Source organism: Penicillium coprophilum (genome assembly GCF_028826855.1).
Source record: "Penicillium coprophilum strain IBT 35676 chromosome Unknown utg000002l_segment0_segment0, whole genome shotgun sequence".
Lineage (NCBI taxonomy): Eukaryota > Fungi > Ascomycota > Eurotiomycetes > Eurotiales > Aspergillaceae > Penicillium > Penicillium coprophilum.
The window spans coordinates 731110-749652 of record NW_026622721.1 but is presented as its reverse complement, the minus strand read 5'-3'; the positions used below and the strand labels follow the sequence as shown (position 1 = coordinate 749652).

Sequence of the window (18543 nt, the reverse complement as noted above, 5' to 3'; positions counted from 1 at the left end):
CACTTTAACGCATTCGAATAGGGGTGTTCGTACTACGATGTGTTCGCTGGGAGCGACGATTTTGTAATTTCCGACGCTCATATCGTTCATTTGGAAAGCATAGCTCCACTAGGGGAACTTGGCTGGGATATTGACCGTGGATAGAGAGTGAAAGATCCATTTGAAGGGTTTCAAGAACCTTTCATCAAAATTATAAAAGTGTGGGTATTGACCAAAAAGTATGACTATATAAAAACAACACAAAACCAAGACAGTCATGTCGAGAATAGCTCTGATGAAAAGAAAGCTATATACTATGTAACAGACACAATTACCCTCCAAATTACCTCCAAATCACGGAAATGTAACCTCAATCACGCTATCTTACGTTGATTTATTGATTATTGCCGCCATTCGGACTAGGCTTAGAATCTGACAGGGGATCTGACAGAAGTTCCAGCTGAGCCGGAGATAAGCTGTCAAGATCCTGCAAATACGCGTACATATTGTAGATAATATATATCAATATTAAACGAAAGGGAAGATGATGACTCTGCATAAGCCTTGGCGTGATAAATCTTTCCGATGAATTGGCATATTGTCAGCAATGATCAGAACCTCGGAGAAGCCATCTATAGAAATGTCTAAGAATTGAAATACAAGTGCTATGAACTTCTGAAACCTGGATTGTCTGACACCTGAGCTTCTGAAGAATCTCAACCTTTGTTTACTCGCATACTTCAATCGAAGTTCACCATGACTTCCCAAGAGGTCCAATTTAAGACGATTGATGGTCTTACACTCAGTGGAAGGCTCTACCCCGGAAGCGGCCCGGTCTCTGGCCGTGCCATTATTCTCACTGGTGGAGTCGGTCTTACGTGTATAGTAGCCTGGCGCTCATTACTAACATCGAGTCCAGTTCGCCACGGTGAAGGAGATGTTTGTCCCAGACATTGCGGCTCACTTTCAACACGCCGGTATAACCGCGTTGACCTACGACCCACGTTGCACTGGGGCCAGCGAGGGTGAACCTCGCCAAGAGCTTGACCCTCATAAACAGGTCTCGGACTATAGCGATGCACTCACCTTTCTGGCCAGTCAGCCAGGAGTTGACCCAAGCCGCATTGGATTCTGGGGCTTTTCCTTTGGTGGAATCGTCGCACTGAGCGCCGCAACCTTGGACTCGAGGGTGCGATGGGTGGTTGCTTGCTGTCCATTGACCAATTTTACCTTTGATGGTAAGCGAGCTCGTGTCTTGGCTCGAACAATGCGCGATCGAGAATCTATCATCAAAGGAAATCCGCCATTTTCGCTCCCTGTTCTGACTGAGGAAGGGTTGAACCCTGCGGGATTCGGTGGAGCGGCTGACGCGAACAACTACCGGCTCATCATGGACGCTTTTCGGAATGCGCCCACATATGAGAATAGAACTACCCTGCAGACCTACTATAAGATAGCGGGGTGGAATCCTCTCGGCTTGGTCTCTCAGTTGGATTCCGCGTCAGTTCTACTTCTTACACCCCAGGACGACATTATCTCTACGGCCGAAGATCAAACGAAACTGTTTGATTCAATCGGGGCAAATGTGAAAAAGCATCAGCATTTTGAACCGGAGAAGGGTCACATGAATATCTTTGCAGGAGAGTCGTTCGCCCGGTTGATGCAGGTACAGATCGAGTTCCTGCAGGACTAGCAGGTGTTGATCCATATGTGCAGATAGATTCTTTGGCTTAGATATTAGATCCTGGTCGCAATGTCAGAATAACACCGTGGGAAGTCTACCGGAATAAATCTTGGAATACATATCAGCTTATGTAAATCTGCAATTGAATTGCCCATTCCCACCCTCCAGGTGATTAGTCTGAGTGAGGGAAGATTATTAAACCGCCAAACCGGATATATAAAGAGCCTGTCCCCTCTGGTCCTCTAGGAGCCACGGTGTATTCACTACACATTACAATAGCCCACCTTGACCATTTACCATATTCGCAATGCCAATTCGTGTGCTCTGTCTCCATGGAATGGGCACTAATGCGGCCATACTTCGAGCCCAGCTGAAGCCAATATTAGACCTGCTGCCCACAGAATGCGATTTCATCTTTCCCAATGCCCCCTGGACTTGTGATCCTTTCCCCGGAGTAGCCAATATCCACGAAGGCCCATACCTTGCGTGGATCCGCACTCCGTTCACCGAGCAAGTGGTACATGCCCACACATACCTGCAGAAGTACCTGTCTGATCCCATTGATCTTGTCATTGGATTTAGTCAGGGGGCAGCACTCGCAGCTTCTTTAATGCTGCATTCTGAGCTCGCTGGACAACCATCGCCTTTCAAAGCGGCTATGTTGATTTGCTCCACGCTACCTTCTACCTGTTCTCCAGAATACGGAATTGATGTTCGTGATTACTTTGGGATTACAGGGCCCCCGACGGGGCGACCAAAAGTATTGCCGGATGAATCGCTCGTTGTCCGACACAAGTATTTCCTGCAGACGGAAAAGATACTTGATCCCAATCGGCCTGTTTATTACAATCTTTTTCATGCGGATGTGGACACAGTCCGGATCAGAATTCCAACAGCACATATCTATGGACGCCGCGATATCTTGTGGCGCCAACAGAGTCTTGCTATGATCCAGTTGTGTGAGGGAAAGGTCTACCGCTTCGAGCATGGTGGTGGACATGAGGTTCCCCGCAGTGAAGTGGAAGACGTGTGCGACCTTATAGAGCAGTTAGTTCATGCGGGGAGAGAAGGATGAAGCAAAAGCATTTTGCTCGTGTTCCTTGAATTAGAATATGGAAGAATGCTTGAAAATCTCTATTTGCTTTTTATGCTGCAATAATCGTCGTAGATCCTCGATTTCCGTGTAGAATGCTTCGGGGAGGTGCCAGCCAGCTGGCTACAAATGCACACGCGGCAGTCACTGTCCCGAAAAGAAATACATCTTGAAGAGCTACCATGTAGGCCTGAAGAATACCGGGTAAATCACCCGTTGAGAATTCGCTGCGAAGTCCAGTAGCACCGATGGAAAGCACTCGTGCAGCATCGACAGTCGGGGCATACTCTGCAAGGGCAGGTAACAATCGGTTAGAAAATACAGACTCAGCAGCTGATATAAATACTGCTCCTCCCATCATTTGGAAAACTAAATCCAAAGTTAGGCATACTCAATGAAGTTGGGAGTGACAACTTACACAAAACAATCGCAGTCACAGGCGCAATATCGTCCATCATGGAGAAGGCCTGTCCGACAATGACCGGAATTTGAATAGCCAATCCCTGTCCTAGACCCAGGAGCACCTGATATCCGATGTACTTTGAAGCAGAGCTGCCAATGTCAAGTGTATAGATAAGACCAGAGCCTATTAGAAACACTGCACTACCAAGAGCCAGAAAAGCCGTGAAGTATCCAACGCGTGTAATAGCAATACCAGCTACTGCGGCAAATATCGCTGTGATCCAATTAGAATCTGATCTGATGTCGGAGATAATGTAGCAAATGATGCAAGAAACACCCAACTTACCGGAAAGCACGATAAATGGCAAGTTACGTGTACCACTTGCCGCTGCGCTCATTCCATCAATAGCCTGGAAGTAAATCGGGAGGTAATACGTGAAAAGAAAGTTGGCGCCAGATTGGAAAAATACAAACACACAGACACCATAAATCACTCGAGGGCGTATCAAACGTGGAGCCAAGGCTGCTCGCTCTCCTTGAAGAAATTGGCTGGCCACAAGAGCTAGAGTTAGTAGACCGAAGCCTACTAAAAGACCAATAACATTCGCAGAGTTCCATGGCATAGTTATTCCGCCCCATTGCATGACCAGTAAAAAGCAGACAAGAGCACCGATGGTCAATGCTGCCCCAATCAGGTCAAGCTGTTGGAGTTTTTCTCGCAAGGGCGCAGCGACAGGCCGTGCATGGGACGGAGGGCGGAAGAAAAACGCCAGAATTGCTAGTGAAATTCCCCCGATAGGCAAGTTGATGTAGAAGCTATGCCGAAGCCGGAATTAGCTTATGATCATGCAGAAATGGTGTATGGCGAGCGTTGCTCTTAGGCCGGCTTACCACCATCGCCAAGTGGCGCCATCGGTAAATGCTCCTCCCAGTAACGGCCCGGCCACACTGGCCGTAGCATAGGAAGTCCCAATCAGTCCAGTGTATCTTGGAGCCTTGGAAGGCGGTGCCACAAACGCAATCACGGTGTAGCAGCCCCCAACTAGGCCGGCGGCGCCCCAGCCCGCAATAGCACGGCCCACTATCAAAGCCGTGCTATTTGGAGCAACACCACAAATCAAACTACCGATTTCAAACAACGCTCCTGCCGCAAGAAAGGCGAACTTCAGATCCCAGAACTTGTATAGCTTGCCCCACGTTGATTGAAAAGTGGCCAATGTCAGGAAGAAAGCGGAACCGTACCAGCCCACTTGGTCGAGGCTGTGAAATTCATCGGTAATACGTGGGATCGCTGTCGCAACAATTGTCTATTGTTCAGAATTAGTGCAAATCTCTCAATATGAGAAGGTTCGAGTTTGCTGACCATATCCAAAGCCACCATAAACATTGTAAGCACTAAGGCCACTATAATGACGGCCAACCGGATACCAGACGGATAGTCCAGCCCCTGTACAGTGGTCAAGGCCTTCTCACTCGCTGGACTTTCATTAGCTTCCACCATGGTGGACTAATAATCAGAGAACTTTTATCGAAAATTGCAATTCATAGAAAAGGGCCACAGATTTAGGATTGGGGGCGGGTTTTCAGTACTTTCATGCTATTTCAGCTAGCACCCTGGTCAAGTCTAGTGCAAATGTCAGCTATGTTCATACGGATTTCTCAGCCAAACGTTTGATTTATAATAGCTATACCCCTGCATAAGGTGGATCTTATTAGAACCTAAATAGGTGTGAAGGTATATTCTGCTTACTCGGCATTAGGGCGATAGGATGACTTTGCAGATGACGATATTTCGTATTCCGGAGACCGTAAGATGGCGGCTTGGACATGAAGTGACTTTTCATCATTCGCACTCTTAGGCTCCAACAGCATCTAGTTTGGGGGCCGTCGACCTCAGGGGCTTGGACTGTGTTTCCGTATAAAGCATGTCAGAGGTTGAAAATGATGTCGTACCTATGCTTATCGACATTTCGTTGCCATGCGGGTTTCCGAAATCATCTTCCTGTCGCTCGCCATTCTGGGCAGAGTTGAGGCAACCCCCTTGCAGGGTAAGCTTCATTGCAAATGTACCGTGAAAGACACCTGTTGGCCAGCACTTGCCGACTGGAACTCCTTCAACAAAACAATTGATGGGAACCTGATCACGACAGTGCCCCTTGGGAGCCCGTGTCATGACCCCAGCTACAATGGCGAGCAATGCTCGACTTTGACAAGCGAATGGGACTACGCCCCCATTCATGCAAGCAATCCTTCTTCAATTATGATGCCTGTATTCCAAAATGGTACATGCGACCCTTTTCATCCCCGGTCCGACCCCTGTGATCTTGGGAACCTGGTTCAGTTCAGCGTCAATGCAACGACAACGGCTCACGTGCAGGAGGCAGTACGCTTCGCTGCACGCAACAATTTGCGATTGGTCATCAAGAACACTGGCCATGACTTCCTTGGTCGCAGCACGTCTGCTGGCGCCTTAGGTCTTTGGACACACAATCTCGACAAGATCACCGTCATCAAGAACTTCCGTAGCAAGGAGTACCATGGACCAGCTATGCGAATTGGGGCAGGAGTTCAGGCGGCCGCAGCATACATGGCAGCTCATGAAAATGGCTACCGAGCGATGGGTGGCAGCTGTCCAACCGTTGGTTTGGCCGGTGGCTTTACCCAAGGAGGCGGGCTTGGTGCTCTCAGCTCAATCAACGGCTTAGGAGCCGACAATGTTCTGGAGTGGGAGGTAGTGACCGCCAGCGGCAACGTCGTGCATGCGTCGCCGAGCAATAACAGTGATCTCTTCTGGGCACTGGCTGGTGGCGCTGGAGGTACATTCGGTGTGGTGGTTTCCATGACCTCCCGAGTTTTTGTTGATGCCCCGACGACGGGAGCTTCGTTGGCGTTCGAGCTCGATGCTGCACCCTCTGCCAACGCCTTCTGGGACTCTATTTCGGTCTTCTTCACTGGTGCTACACCGCTGGTAGATACGGGCTCATTTTTGCTTTCACAAATTACCAACACGACCTTCCAGGTCACCATTGCAGCCCCGAGTGTAACCGTACCTACGTTGAATACACAGCTGTCCTATATAACCGACCATCTGAACCAAACGGGGATCGCTTACTCCCTCACAGCACAAACTGATCCCTCATACTTTGACTTCTTCTCGCGCTATTTTGGACCACTGCCAAATGGTATCTACCCAGTCACCCATTTGGTTGGAAGCCGTCTGCTTCCAAGAAACTTTTTCCAATCGGTCGAAAGCACACAGGGATTACAGAATTTGCTTCAATCCATCACTCCAAACCAAACATACACAGTTGCTGTCGAGCTTTTCAATGTCAATCAGACCAGTGTTGCTGATAGATCGGTTCACCCGGCCTGGCGTGAATCCATTGCGCACTTCCTCGTCTATTCGGCATGGGACTGGAGCTCCCAGACGGAGATGGATGCCCGGTCCGACCGCCTCACAAACGAAATCGTCCCTACACTTGAGAAGTTGACTCCTGGTAGTGGCACATACCGTAATGAGGCTAATTACCGTCAGAAAAACTGGCAAGAAGCATTCTTTGGGAGCAATTGGGATCGACTCAACAGTATTCAGCGAACTTGGGACCCCAAGGGCGTCTTCTATGCTCCACTGAGCGTTGGAGCTGACCAGTGGGCGGAGAAAAACGGAGCATTATGTCGGGTGTCCTAAGATAACCTGTGGGTTGTGACTTATGGGGGATGATCGGCTTCTCGTAGGCGCTTTCATGGTGATATATTACCCTATTCTTGACCAATCAACGTATGAGAATTCGATCCTATTATCTCTCCAAAAATTGGAACAGGTCGCTTGCTGTACGGAGTACAGTACATTTACTTGCCAGAGAACTGAATCGCGATCGTAGCACCGTACCCTCGTAGAATCAATAAAACTAGCATAGATCCAAATCCATGTCTTCCCGTGGCAAAAGTATATCAATGGAAACGGAAGAAGCAAAGTTCATTTCACTTTCTGATGTCTCGTGTATTCTAGACCATTTGAATGCTTCTATATAACTCTGTGTTAAGTCCATCAGACAAAGGGGTCAAAAAGACAGGGAACTGGCTAGATCATAGGAGAAGAAACAACCTCTCAGAACTCCCTGGCCTGATACAGGCGCCTATCTCAAATACCTGCCGATTCACGATCACCTGTATCTACCAGCCGATGATGGTATCATCAATGTTCCAGAACTCTCCTGCTCCGTTATCCTTGGTCAAGCCATCGATTTTGGCGACAATGGCGTTCACGCTGTCCTCAACTTCGACGAAAGCGCTGGGGTATCCTGCAGCCCGGGCGGCATCATTTCCAGCCTCAGTTTTGACGGCTCTATAGTAAAATATTAATCAATACCCCACGTAAGAGAAAGAGTCAAAAAAGTAGCTACATACCCCGGGTGGATAGCCAAAGTCGCAATATTGTCATGCTCGAAATTGATTTTCCGGACAAAGAAGTTCGCAGCAGCCTTGCTAGCGCCGTATGGCGCAATCTTGAGTGGGATGTCTTTAATTCCTCCAATCGTTCCCATGAAGCTACTGTTTAGGATGAAACGAGCAGAGGAAGACTTCTCCAGGAGAGGAAGTGTGGCCTGGAAGAGTCGTACAGGACCAACAGTGTTCACATCCAGATGGGTTTGGATCTGCGCAATAGTGGAATCGGCGACGGTGGTGAAAGCGGCTGTGTCGAAGACTCCCGCATTAGCGATGACGATGTCTAGAGCCGACACGCCCTGACTAGCCAATGACTCTACTGCAGCCTTGGCGTCGGTGTCGGAGCGAGCGTCGATCTTGACAATGATTAACCGACTATTCTTCCCGGTGGGGAAGTCAGCGAGAGAAGTTGCCTCTGAGGAGGTTGGGTTGCGGACGGCTGCGATGACAGTCACATCATCACGAGCCAGGTACTTGGAGACAAGACCGCGACCAATTCCTGACAGAATTAGTACATTGAAGGTAGGTAGAGTTGGGATGTGAGTCTGGCCCACCTTTGTTGGCACCGGAGATCAAGATAGTAGACATGTTGTGCTTTGTGTTGTGTTTAAGAAGATGAACTGCGGTAATGTTGCAACCTGTCGGATATATATCTTCTGAAAGGGGCTCAATAAATGGTTAGACTTGGATTTTGTATTATTCTGATTTGAGAGCATTGGTAATATGGATGCAACATTGGCAACAGTATCTTGGTAATCTCTCGCATGTCATCCCTTCTTACTGTCAAAGTCGGGGATAGCAAGGTCTTGACAATATCATGACCGAATTATGAATGGCGCTACTGCAATGTCATCTGCAAGATAATCACGCTACTGCACACAAGCCACCAATGAGCCATCGCGATGTTCGATCGTGAAGTGCGCACAGTAGATAATATAGAACAGAATGTAGCATGATGACGAACTAAGATAAATAAATGCAGTGTCCGAAACTATCGACTCTCTATACACATCCATTGATTACAAACTATGTCGATATCCCTGTCCGGTTTCCCTTTTAGTTACGCCGCGGTCGCTGGCGGACTTTATCTCCTGGGTCTGGCCATCTATCGAGTGTATCTCAGTCCACTGCGGCATTTCCCCGGTCCCAAATTGGCCGCTGCGACACAATGGTACGAGACATACTACGAGATGTGGTACCGCGGAGGGGGCATGTTTACCCGACACATCAAGGAGCTGCATGAACAATATGGTCCAATTGTACGGATCAATCCCTGGGAACTCCACATCGATGACCCGGAATTCTACGAAACCATTTATCCCTCGTCCGCTCCATTCGACAAGTTAGCTGTGTATGAAAACCGTTTCGGCATTCCATCAGCAGCCTTCTCGACAGCTGCTCATGCGGTGCACAAGAAACGTCGAGCAGCCCTAAGCCCGTTCTTCACCAAAGGTCGAATTCAGGCGCGCGCCCCCTTTCTGCAGCAGCTCATTGATAAGGTCTGCGATCGTCTGGAATCGGAAAATGTCAAGCAGCAGACACCTCTTGTCCTGAACCATGTCTTTGCTTGCTTCTCTGCGGATTCCATCTTGTCGCTGGCTTTCGGCGATGAGCCTACTTTCATTGATACTCCCACATGGCAGACACCTTTCGTGGAAGCCATGGATGCTCTGGTGAAGTCCACCCACTTGAACAGTCAGTTTCCTTTTATGGTCTCGGTAGCAAATGCGATTCCAGAGTGGATATTATTGAAAACACGATCTTTTGGACCAGTGGTGCAATTCCGCCAGGTGAGACCCTGTATATTCCAGATATCAATGGAAACAGAATAATCCCACTAACGTCAATATTTAGTCTCTCAATGCGCGAATCGCACGTCTTTTCAGCCCACACGCAAAGGCACAGGAAATCAAAAACTCAACTGGTGAGAACGCGACCCTATTCGAGGTCTTGCTCACCTCCTCCCTACCGCCCGAGGAGCTCACCGAAACGCGCCTGCAACACGAATCTGTGAGTATAGTCGGAGCAGGATTCGATACAACGCGTGAGATGCTCTCGACAATCGCGTATCACGTTCTGGCCAACCCGGAAACCTATCGCAAACTACGCGATGAGCTACACACGGCCATCCCCGACCCATCGCAGATTCCTACCTGGGCTCAGCTGCAACAGTTACCCTATCTTACTGCTTGTATTGAAGAGGGACTGCGTATTGGCTTCGGTACGGTGCAAAGAAGTCCCCGCATTTCTCCAACGCCGTTCACATACGGCAAGTATACCATCCCGCCTGGCACGCCTGTTTCGGAAGATACTTATCATATGCACACCAACGAGCATATCTTTCCGGATCCGGATGTTTATCGTCCGGAGCGGTGGTTGGGAAATCCACGGGGCCCGGATGGTGTGAAACAGCTCAGTAGGTATAATGTCGCATTTGGTCGTGGGGGGAGGATGTGTTTGGGAATGCAATTGGCTTATGCGGCGATGTATCTGATGATTGCGAGTTTGATTCGCCGGTTCGATTTGGAGTTGTTCGAGACGAGTCGCGAGGATGTGGAATTTTACTACGATTGGCTGGTCCCTCATGCCCGGCTGGAGAGTAAGGGTGTGCGGGTGCTTGTTAAAATGGCAGCATAGATGATACAAAGTCTGGGAAGGTGAATTTATGAGATAAATGTGTGTAAATTGACAGGTAATCTTTTGATGAGACTCCAATGTTACACTGTGAGATGGTCATGCTCTTTGAATTATGCCTTTCTTCACAATAGATGTATCTTCATCGCTAGAGCAAAGCCAAAGCACTACTGTGTTGTAGCTAGAGCGGTAAATGAGACACCATGATGGATACCACCAACCTAAGTATGAAAACAAGAAAAATGAGCCATAAAGTACGAGGTCTCTGGGTTCAAGGCAATGGGTGGTATATTATCGTTGTCAAGTATCGCGGATTATGCATCTTAACACACCAAGGTGACATCTCAGAAAAGCATGGCCTCGAGGGCATTTTTCCTTTAGTACCTGCTGTCATTGTCTAATACAAGTAGCTCACAATAGCCACCGTATAAGAAGTTGAGTTCTATCAACTATGAATTCTTATTGACACGAAGGTAACCAAGGAATGAAAAGATGACAATTTATTTCTAAATAACAAAATCTAAACTGAAGAAACCCCCTAATCAAGACTTGGTGAGTTTGGCGATGATCTTATCACAGAGAGCAAACAGGGAACTGGCGCTGGTCACCTCAAGGGTTGAGAGTTCAGCACCCAGCTCACTACGGAGCCAGTTTCTAAACTCGACCGCAGATAGGGAATCTAGCCCGTAGGCACTGAGGGACTTGCCCGGCTCCATCGGCTCACTGAGGCGCAACATCTTCGTAAATCGCTCATTCACTACCTCCACACAGGTGGCGCGGAGCGCTGCCGCATCAGCCCCAGACTTCAACAGAAGGAAGAATGCCTGCAGGGCCTTATTGGTGTCATTTCCGGCACCGTTATCACGGGTCTCTCCGTCGGCCTGGATGAGGAGGGAAGAGAATCGGGCATCTCGTGTTAGATCGGCATCCTGTGGTAACGGAACTGCAATTCCAGTTACAAGCTGTGCTGCACTGGCAGGATTCAAAGCCGGAGTCTGCTGTTGCCAGATGGAGAGATCAAGAATTTCATGCAGAGTGCGTTCGTTGATTCCCGTCCAGAGAGTCTTGTCGAAGTGCTGTTGCATGCCACCCTGCTCTGCCACATAACCGACGTCTTCAATGACACCGAGGTTGGTTGAGTTTGCAGGTAGGCCCTGGGCTCGGCGATACAATGCAAATGCATCGAGGAATGCATTGGCCGCAGCGTAGTTGGCTTGGCCTTTCTGGCCAACCACTCCCGAGATACTCGAAAGTAACGTGAAAAACTCAAGAGGAAGCTGCAATTGCAGGGCTGCATGGTGGAGGTTCCAGGTTCCCTGGACCTTGCTGGAAATTGTCTCATGGTATTCCTTAACTGTCATGATCTCGTATGGTTTATCCTGTTTATTACCCATGGTTAGCGAGTGTCAATGAGTGTGTCATGATTAACTTACCCTGAGCAGCATAGCACCTTGAATAATTCCACCTATAGGGACAGAGGCCGTTTGGAACACTTTCAGTACAGCGTCGGTGTCTGAAACATCAGCTGCGACGCCGGAAACATTACATCCAAGCGCAGCACAGCTCTTGACAATAGACTGAGAACGCTCGTCGGCAATACCACTGCGGGACAATGCGATAATATGTTTCGCGCCATGAGCAGCCATATGGATTGCAAGACTGCCGCAAAGACCTCGCAGCCCTCCGACAATCAGGTAGGAGACTGAGGGGTTGAGCTGAAGTGACGGGGCCACAGGTCGCACCGGAACCTCGACCTTATCGGTTTCACTGCTGGAGATCACAATCTTTCCGATGTGCCGACCACTTCGCATGTATGCAAAAGCAGCAGGGATGTTGTCGAAGGGGAATGATTTGATGGGATGAACTGGATGGATATGGCCTCCATCATAAAGGACGAAGATCTCATGTAGGAGACTAGATAGGTTAGCAAGAACTAGCATAACGATTCCAACGTAACTCACTTGGCAATCAAATCATCTGAAATCGATTTGTGTGAAAAGTCCAGGGCGCGGAAAGAACAATTTCGATCGAAAGGCTCCATTGATAACTTGTTTCGATCAAGAACGTCTTTCTTGCCAATTTCAACCATAATGCCGCCGTCTGCGCAGATGCGCCAGGACTCATCCAGAAGATCCCCGGTCAGTGAGTTCAGAATAACATCGATACCCTTGCCGTTAGTGGCTGCTAGGATCTCGCGGGAAAATTGGGTAGTCCGCGAGGAGAACATGCGTTCGTATGGGATTCCGAACTTTTCATGAAGGAAATTGCGCTTGTCCTCCGTGCCGACAGTGACGTAAATCTCTGCCCCCTTATACTGGGCCAGTTCAATGCTTGAGATACCAATACCTCCCGCCGCAGAGTGGATCAAAACGCTCTGCCCCCTCTGTAGATGAGCGAGGTGATACAGACAGTAGAGCGATGTCAGGTAGACACCAGTCAAACTGGCTGCGTCCTCAAATGACAAGGAATCAGGGAGCAGATGGGTGCGTTCTTTGGTCACCTCGATGCGATTGGCAAAACAGCCTTTCTCGAAGACCACAACTCGATCACCAACCTTGAATTGCACATTTTTACCCACGCGGCGGACAACACCTGCACCTTCCAGTCCCAGCAAGTGCTCATTCTCAGGAACGATGCCCATGGTGACGGCCACGTCTTTGAAGTTCAGACCCGCAGCATAAATCTCGACTTCAACGCAGCCATCGCGCACAGGTTGCTCTGCTGCAACGACTTGGCCATAGTGAAGCGCATCCAATGTACCCAGGCGTTCAGCGCGTAGCCTAGTAGTCGTGGGTAGATCATGAAGAGACTTCACCTGCAACTCAGCACCACTGCTCTTGGCAACCTGCACTGCATTCACCTTATCATCTGCAAAAAGTCGACTGACATAGAGAACTCCACCACGCTCTGCGTATTCGCTGTCCAAAGGAGAGTCAGCTTCTGGTGAACTGACGCGGCCAAGAACTTGATGAATGGCTGCAAAAGTGGCGGAGCTCCCGGCCGTTTCAACGTCAAGAGTTGTTAAGCGCACGCTTGGGTCTTCAGCACGAATTGTACGGAACAAACCATGGACCAGAGCATTGTCAGGTTGAGTGACCTCAAATTGAGAGCCTTTGGTAACCCACAGAAGGGGAGTCCGTTTGCTGAGAACAAGCTCCTTGATAGCATCCCACTGCTCCGATTGAACAGTTGTCAATACGGGTGAGACTAGTTCGTCAAGAACGATTGTTGTGGCTCCCGATGGTAGATTGTGAAGAGAGGATCCGTGCTCAACAACCTTCCAGCCCCGACCCGCAAGGGCGTCTGTAATGGGGCCATAGACACCTGCAGTCTGGTCCTCGGGCCCTAATTGGATCAAGTGGACCGTTTGGCTAGTGGGTTCAGTCGAAGCCTCATAATTCTGACAGAGATATGCCCATTGAATAGACCCACTGGGGATGGGGACAACAGTCTGGAAGCCTGCCTCGCGTAAAATAGTCGGGATCTGCTCAATGGATGTGTGTCCATTGATAGCACCAAGGTTCTGGGCTTCCCGTACCGGGAAAGTCTCTACGATCAAAGCTTGTCCTGCTGATGCAAGTAGTGCTTTCGCATTGCGTGAGATCGTGGCCAAAACTTCAGGGTAAATTACGTCATGTTTCACCAAGATCAAATCGAACCGATCATCCCGTGGGGGAAGGTCATCTCGCGTGAGGTCAAGCAGGTCAAATGATGTGGACTTTGCAGATTGATACTGCTCTTGCACCGCAACCAAGGAGTTGGGATCGGATGAAGCGAAGAGATATTGGCGATAAGCTGCCCGCTCCGAGAGATTGGGGCTCTGAAGCCACCAGCTTGAAACGTCATCTCGGGCTAAGTTTACCTCCAGCACGCTCAATGTGGGTTTCTTGTGAGAGGCCAGGTCGATGATGGACTCAATTCGTGTTGCAGCCTGTTTCAAGTGAACTTCTTGTAATTGCGCAGAAGTCAGGAAAGTTATGTCAGGCTTCCAGGCCGACCGAATGTAGGTCTGAGTAGGCACAGTCTGGTTGGCTTCAAGTCGGTGGAAATGTAGTCCAGTCAGTTTTAGCAGCAAAGCACCGGTCTTTGGATCGTAAACCGAGGAAGAAGCGAAGTAGTTCTTGTTCTCTTCGCGACGACCTTTGCCTGTGTATTCTGAGGTCGCATTGGCCAAACCAACCTTTGGAGCTTGCTCATTGGGATTGATGATAAGGTCATCAATGATAGCAGGCACCAGTACGGCATCCAGTGCTGTGCGCTTGCCTGCAACCAGTGCCGGTGTAACTGTCTGGAAGCATCCATCAATGCTAGCTGGGTGCAAAGGATACAAAGATTGGGGGCTCCATTTCGAGGGTGGATACTCGAGAGACACATGGGAACGACTCTGGCGCTGACCAACTACCGACTCAATCTCTTGGTGAGTCTGGAAAGATGAGCCAAAGCCATATCCTGCATCTTCTTGGGCCTTGTACCAAATTGATGCCTTGGTAGGATGCTGGAGGGGTTGGATATCAGAAGCGGATCCTATCTCAGTCGGGTGTGACTCAGTGCGGATAAGGCCGTGACTGTGTTCAATACGATTGCCGTCCTTGGACGAGGCAACACGGAAGTCGTACCAGGAATCCTTGGCTCCAGGATGAGGGGAGAGTGTAAGAGTGAGTTTCGCTGGCACCCCCTCCTCGAGAACAAGTGCTTTGTCGAACCTAACATTTCGAAGTCGATAACGTAATTGGTCTGCCCTAGTGACTCCCTCAACTGGCTGGGTCATCTGCGTGCATTGATAGATAGCCTCGATAGCCATGGCACAGAATCCAGCAGCAGGGAAGACGATATCGGTGCCCATCTTGTGGTCCAGAAGCCACGGAAGATCACTGAGGTCGAGTGTTTTGCGGAAGGTGGGTGCACTCCATGGCGAGTTGAGAATCTTACTTCCGAGCAAATCATGGTGAGGGAACGGGCGATATCGCCATTCCTTTGAGGCCTCAGACTCATACCAGTACTTTGTCTGGTGATTCCACGCGTAGTTTGGCAAATCAACAATCAGAGCCGGACGCTGAGCGTCAAATGGATTTTTGTTGACTGCAATGAGGTCTAACGGGCCGCCGGCAATGAAAAGCCGGCCAGCTACATCAAACAAAGACAGAGCCGAGGTTGGACCACGCTTTGACGCTGCAACGTAGGTGGCATTGCTAGCGTCACCTGTTAGTGACTTTTTGATTTGTGAAATGGGGCCCGCTAAAGCACCGCTGGGACCGAGTTCAATCAAGAAGTCCGCTGCTCCAGTCGACAGCATGGAGCTACATGCTTCGTTGAAACGCACCGGAGAGACCATGTTGGTCTTCCAGTACTCTGGGTCAGCCTCTCCCAACATCGGCGAGCCAAGGACGGACGAGAACATTTTCACCGCGAATGGGCCAGTAAGTGGTTTCCCGCAATGGGCCTGTAGCAAAGAGATGTATCGATCACCGATCTCAGCCATATACTTGGAATGATAGGCTAAATTGACCTGTAGCAGACGAGCAAAATGGCCATCTTTTTCGAGTCGGTCTTTGATCTGATTGAGGTGCTCAACCTTTCCGGAGAGCGTCACGCTAGAGCCGCTATTAAAGCAGGCGATTTGCACAGTGTCGGAGTTCGAACCGATGTATTTGATGGCATCTTCTGCGCCTAGACCCACAGCCATCATTCCGACGCCTGCTTCAACTGTTTGCGTTCCAGCCAATTCTTTGGCAGCCTGGCCTCGGAAGAAGGCAATCTTTATCGCATCTTCAGGAGTCAAGAGACCCGCGGCGCATGCCGCGGCAATCTCTCCGGAGGAATGGCCGACGACACTTTCGGGTTTAATGCCCCAGGATTTAAGAAGACTAACCAAGACCAGCTGTAGTGCAGTCACAAGTGGCTGAGAAAATTCAGGTTGACGTAGATGCTCTGGGCTTCTGGGTTCCACCAGCTCTTTTAGCAGTGACCAGGTCGGTGCCTGGGGCAACCCCTGTAGTGCTGAGTCCAAGGCCTCAAGAACCTGCTTAGCTTGTGGGAATAGGTCCACTATGCCTTTGCCCATTTGAGACCATTGAGCACCCTGACCTGTGAACACAAAGCCAATACGAGGCCTCTCGGGGCTTTTCTTTCCGGTTACCAGAGAGGAATCATTCAGTTGGGAGTTCTCGGTGAGCAGGAAGCCACGAGTGAAGAGACTACTTCTCTGGGCCAATGTATGAGCCAGATCCGATAACTGAACTTTGACTCTGGGGTCGAGGAGGTGGCGTTGAAGGTCGGCAATGTATTTCTTCAACGAAATGTCATCATTTGCAGAAAAGGTGAGTAACTGGGGTCGTGTGTTTGGCAGATCCACCTCATCGTCGAAGAAGGAATCGACCTTGGCAAAGGAGGACACATGCGGAGTCTGCTTATGACCCAAGAAGGAAGCGGCATCTTGAATCACAACATGTGCATTGGAACCGCCATAACCAAAAGAATTTACGGAAGCAATTCGAGAAGCGAAAGCCTTCGGCCAGGGCAGACTCACACGAGACGCTTTGACCTTGAGACCCTCAAAATCGATCTTTGGGTTTGGGTCGATGAATGTGGGATTTCCTGGAATAACACCCTTTTCCACTGCCAGCACAGCTTTGATCAATCCGGATACACCAGCGGCAGGCTCAGAGTGTCCGATATTACTCTTGATTGATCCAATGATCAAAGGTTGGTTTGCTGGCCGAGTGGGAGCGAAGACTGCAGCGGCAGCCGCGACCTCGATTGGGTCACCTTTGTGTGTATCAGCAGAAGGCCTCAGAATAAAAAACAGGGGATATCAACTCTTACCTGCTAAGGTACCTGTTCCGTGTGCTTCCAGATATCCCACCTCGTTCATATTAGTGATGCTTGCGGCAGCGAATGCGGCACGCATGGCCGAGACTTGAGCCTCTCCATTTGGACTGGCAATTCCCGGCGTCCAGCCATCGCTATTTGTCGCAGTTCCGCGGATGACGGCGCGGATAGGATCACCATCCCGCAGTGCTGCATCGAGTCTCTTGAGAATGACGGCGTTGATTGCCTCGCCTTTACAGTATCCATCTGCCTTTGCGTCAAATGTATGACAGCGGCCGCTAGCTGACGAGGCGGCACGCATAGCTCCCATATCTTGATTTTGGTCGGGGCTGAGGTAGAGGTTCGCTCCGGCCACAATTGCGCCTTCAACCTGGCCAGTTTGAATATATCGACAGGCAACATCAACGCTGACTAGACTACCCGAGCATGCGGTGTCGATAGTCATACTAGCTCCACTGAGGTTCAGGAAGTGACTGATGCGGTTACTCAAAATTGCACGGCCTACTCCGATCGTCATCCCATCGACTCGGTCCTCAGGATCACGCATTTGCATATCTTGATAATCAACTGCATATGATCCCACAAAGCAGCCGTAGGGTGCTCCGTTCAGAGATTCTAATGACAATCCGGCGTTCTCCATCGCCTCGTAGACCACTTCGAGTAGCTGCCGTTGCTGTGGGTCAATAGCGATGGCATCAGCAGTCGATATGTTGAAGAAGCCCGGGTCAAAGTCGGCCGGGTCAACGTCTTCGACGAACATGGCACCCGGTGTTCGAACGGTATGGGGCTTTCCCGACCGGTCGTAATGGCCTTGGAGACTCCATCGTGAAGCGGGAGGGTCATTTGCGGCAACACCTCCACGCTCGAGGAACTCCCAGAGCTTGCTTGGACTTGTGCTATGGCCCGGCAAACGGTTCGCTAGCCCAACTACCGCGATTGGATCTTGCCGGTATGTGGTTTTGGCAACTGGCTCCTCCTGAAGTGGCCCGGGGAGGGAATAGTTCTCGCCGCCTGTGTGATTGATGACCATCTTGTTTTTCCTGTCTTAGGCTGAACCTGGGTTGTACATCTTCCGCAAGCATCTTGAGCATCTTATACATCTCCAGCCTTCCAATCCTTCGCCGTAGATTGTCATCACAGTCTAGTCCACGCTCTCCAGGATAAGCTTGGAACTTCCCGTGTTCCATTTTGAGATAACAAACTCAAACATTCTCTAACTAGATGAGAAATGATGCCTCGAGGGCTGGTTGAGGCTGACGTGAGCTGCCGGGTCAGCTCTGGGGGCCGTTTTGTTCCTGCAAGATCAGCGATGCACCATAATCAGTAGGCTAACCATATTCGTGTTACTCTCGATTTTTCTTTCGGCATTTCTGAAGAATAGCCCCGGAACAATGGCGGGATATTCTTCATTCGACACTTTTGAACGATATACTCCGTACGCTCTACCCCTTGAGTGTTGTAGAACTATCGGCACGTG

At 49.7% G+C, this 18543-nt stretch overlaps 7 protein-coding genes across 7 annotated transcripts; 4 read left to right on the top strand and 3 right to left on the bottom strand.

Annotated features, from left to right (window-relative positions):
- Window positions 1–735: 735 nt before the first annotated feature.
- Window positions 736–1672, top strand: N7500_001688 (uncharacterized protein; the record flags this gene model as incomplete). The annotated part of the gene is made up of 2 exons (XM_056672834.1): window positions 736–846; window positions 899–1672. 2 exons carry the CDS (start codon window positions 736–738, stop codon window positions 1670–1672), a joined length of 885 nt encoding a protein of 294 aa, XP_056536353.1.
- A 298-nt stretch (window positions 1673–1970) lies between these two features.
- N7500_001687 (Serine hydrolase FSH) lies at window positions 1971–2738 on the top strand (the record flags this gene model as incomplete). Its single annotated transcript, XM_056672833.1, has 1 exon — window positions 1971–2738. One exon carries the CDS (start codon window positions 1971–1973, stop codon window positions 2736–2738), a length of 768 nt encoding a protein of 255 aa, XP_056536352.1.
- A 70-nt stretch (window positions 2739–2808) lies between these two features.
- On the bottom strand, window positions 2809–4659 carry N7500_001686 (MDR family MFS transporter; the record flags this gene model as incomplete). The annotated part of the gene is made up of 5 exons (XM_056672832.1): window positions 2809–3125; window positions 3175–3432; window positions 3505–3974; window positions 4050–4465; window positions 4522–4659. The coding sequence occupies 5 exons, from the start codon at window positions 4657–4659 to the stop codon at window positions 2809–2811; spliced, it is 1599 nt and encodes a 532-aa protein (XP_056536351.1).
- A 477-nt stretch (window positions 4660–5136) lies between these two features.
- Window positions 5137–6846, top strand: N7500_001685 (FAD-binding type 2; the record flags this gene model as incomplete). The annotated part of the gene is made up of 1 exon (XM_056672831.1): window positions 5137–6846. The coding sequence occupies one exon, from the start codon at window positions 5137–5139 to the stop codon at window positions 6844–6846; it is 1710 nt and encodes a 569-aa protein (XP_056536350.1).
- A 485-nt stretch (window positions 6847–7331) lies between these two features.
- On the bottom strand, window positions 7332–8192 carry N7500_001684 (Short-chain dehydrogenase/reductase SDR; the record flags this gene model as incomplete). The annotated part of the gene is made up of 3 exons (XM_056672830.1): window positions 7332–7503; window positions 7566–8103; window positions 8159–8192. The coding sequence occupies 3 exons, from the start codon at window positions 8190–8192 to the stop codon at window positions 7332–7334; spliced, it is 744 nt and encodes a 247-aa protein (XP_056536349.1).
- Window positions 8193–8632: 440 nt separating this feature from the next.
- Window positions 8633–10241, top strand: N7500_001683 (cytochrome P450; the record flags this gene model as incomplete). Its single annotated transcript, XM_056672829.1, has 2 exons — window positions 8633–9394; window positions 9459–10241. 2 exons carry the CDS (start codon window positions 8633–8635, stop codon window positions 10239–10241), a joined length of 1545 nt encoding a protein of 514 aa, XP_056536348.1.
- Window positions 10242–10780: 539 nt separating this feature from the next.
- fma-PKS (polyketide synthase fmaB) lies at window positions 10781–18096 on the bottom strand (the record flags this gene model as incomplete). Its single annotated transcript, XM_056672828.1, has 4 exons — window positions 10781–11617; window positions 11672–12152; window positions 12200–17003; window positions 17061–18096. 4 exons carry the CDS (start codon window positions 18094–18096, stop codon window positions 10781–10783), a joined length of 7158 nt encoding a protein of 2385 aa, XP_056536347.1.
- Between the last annotated feature and the right edge of the window lie 447 nt (window positions 18097–18543).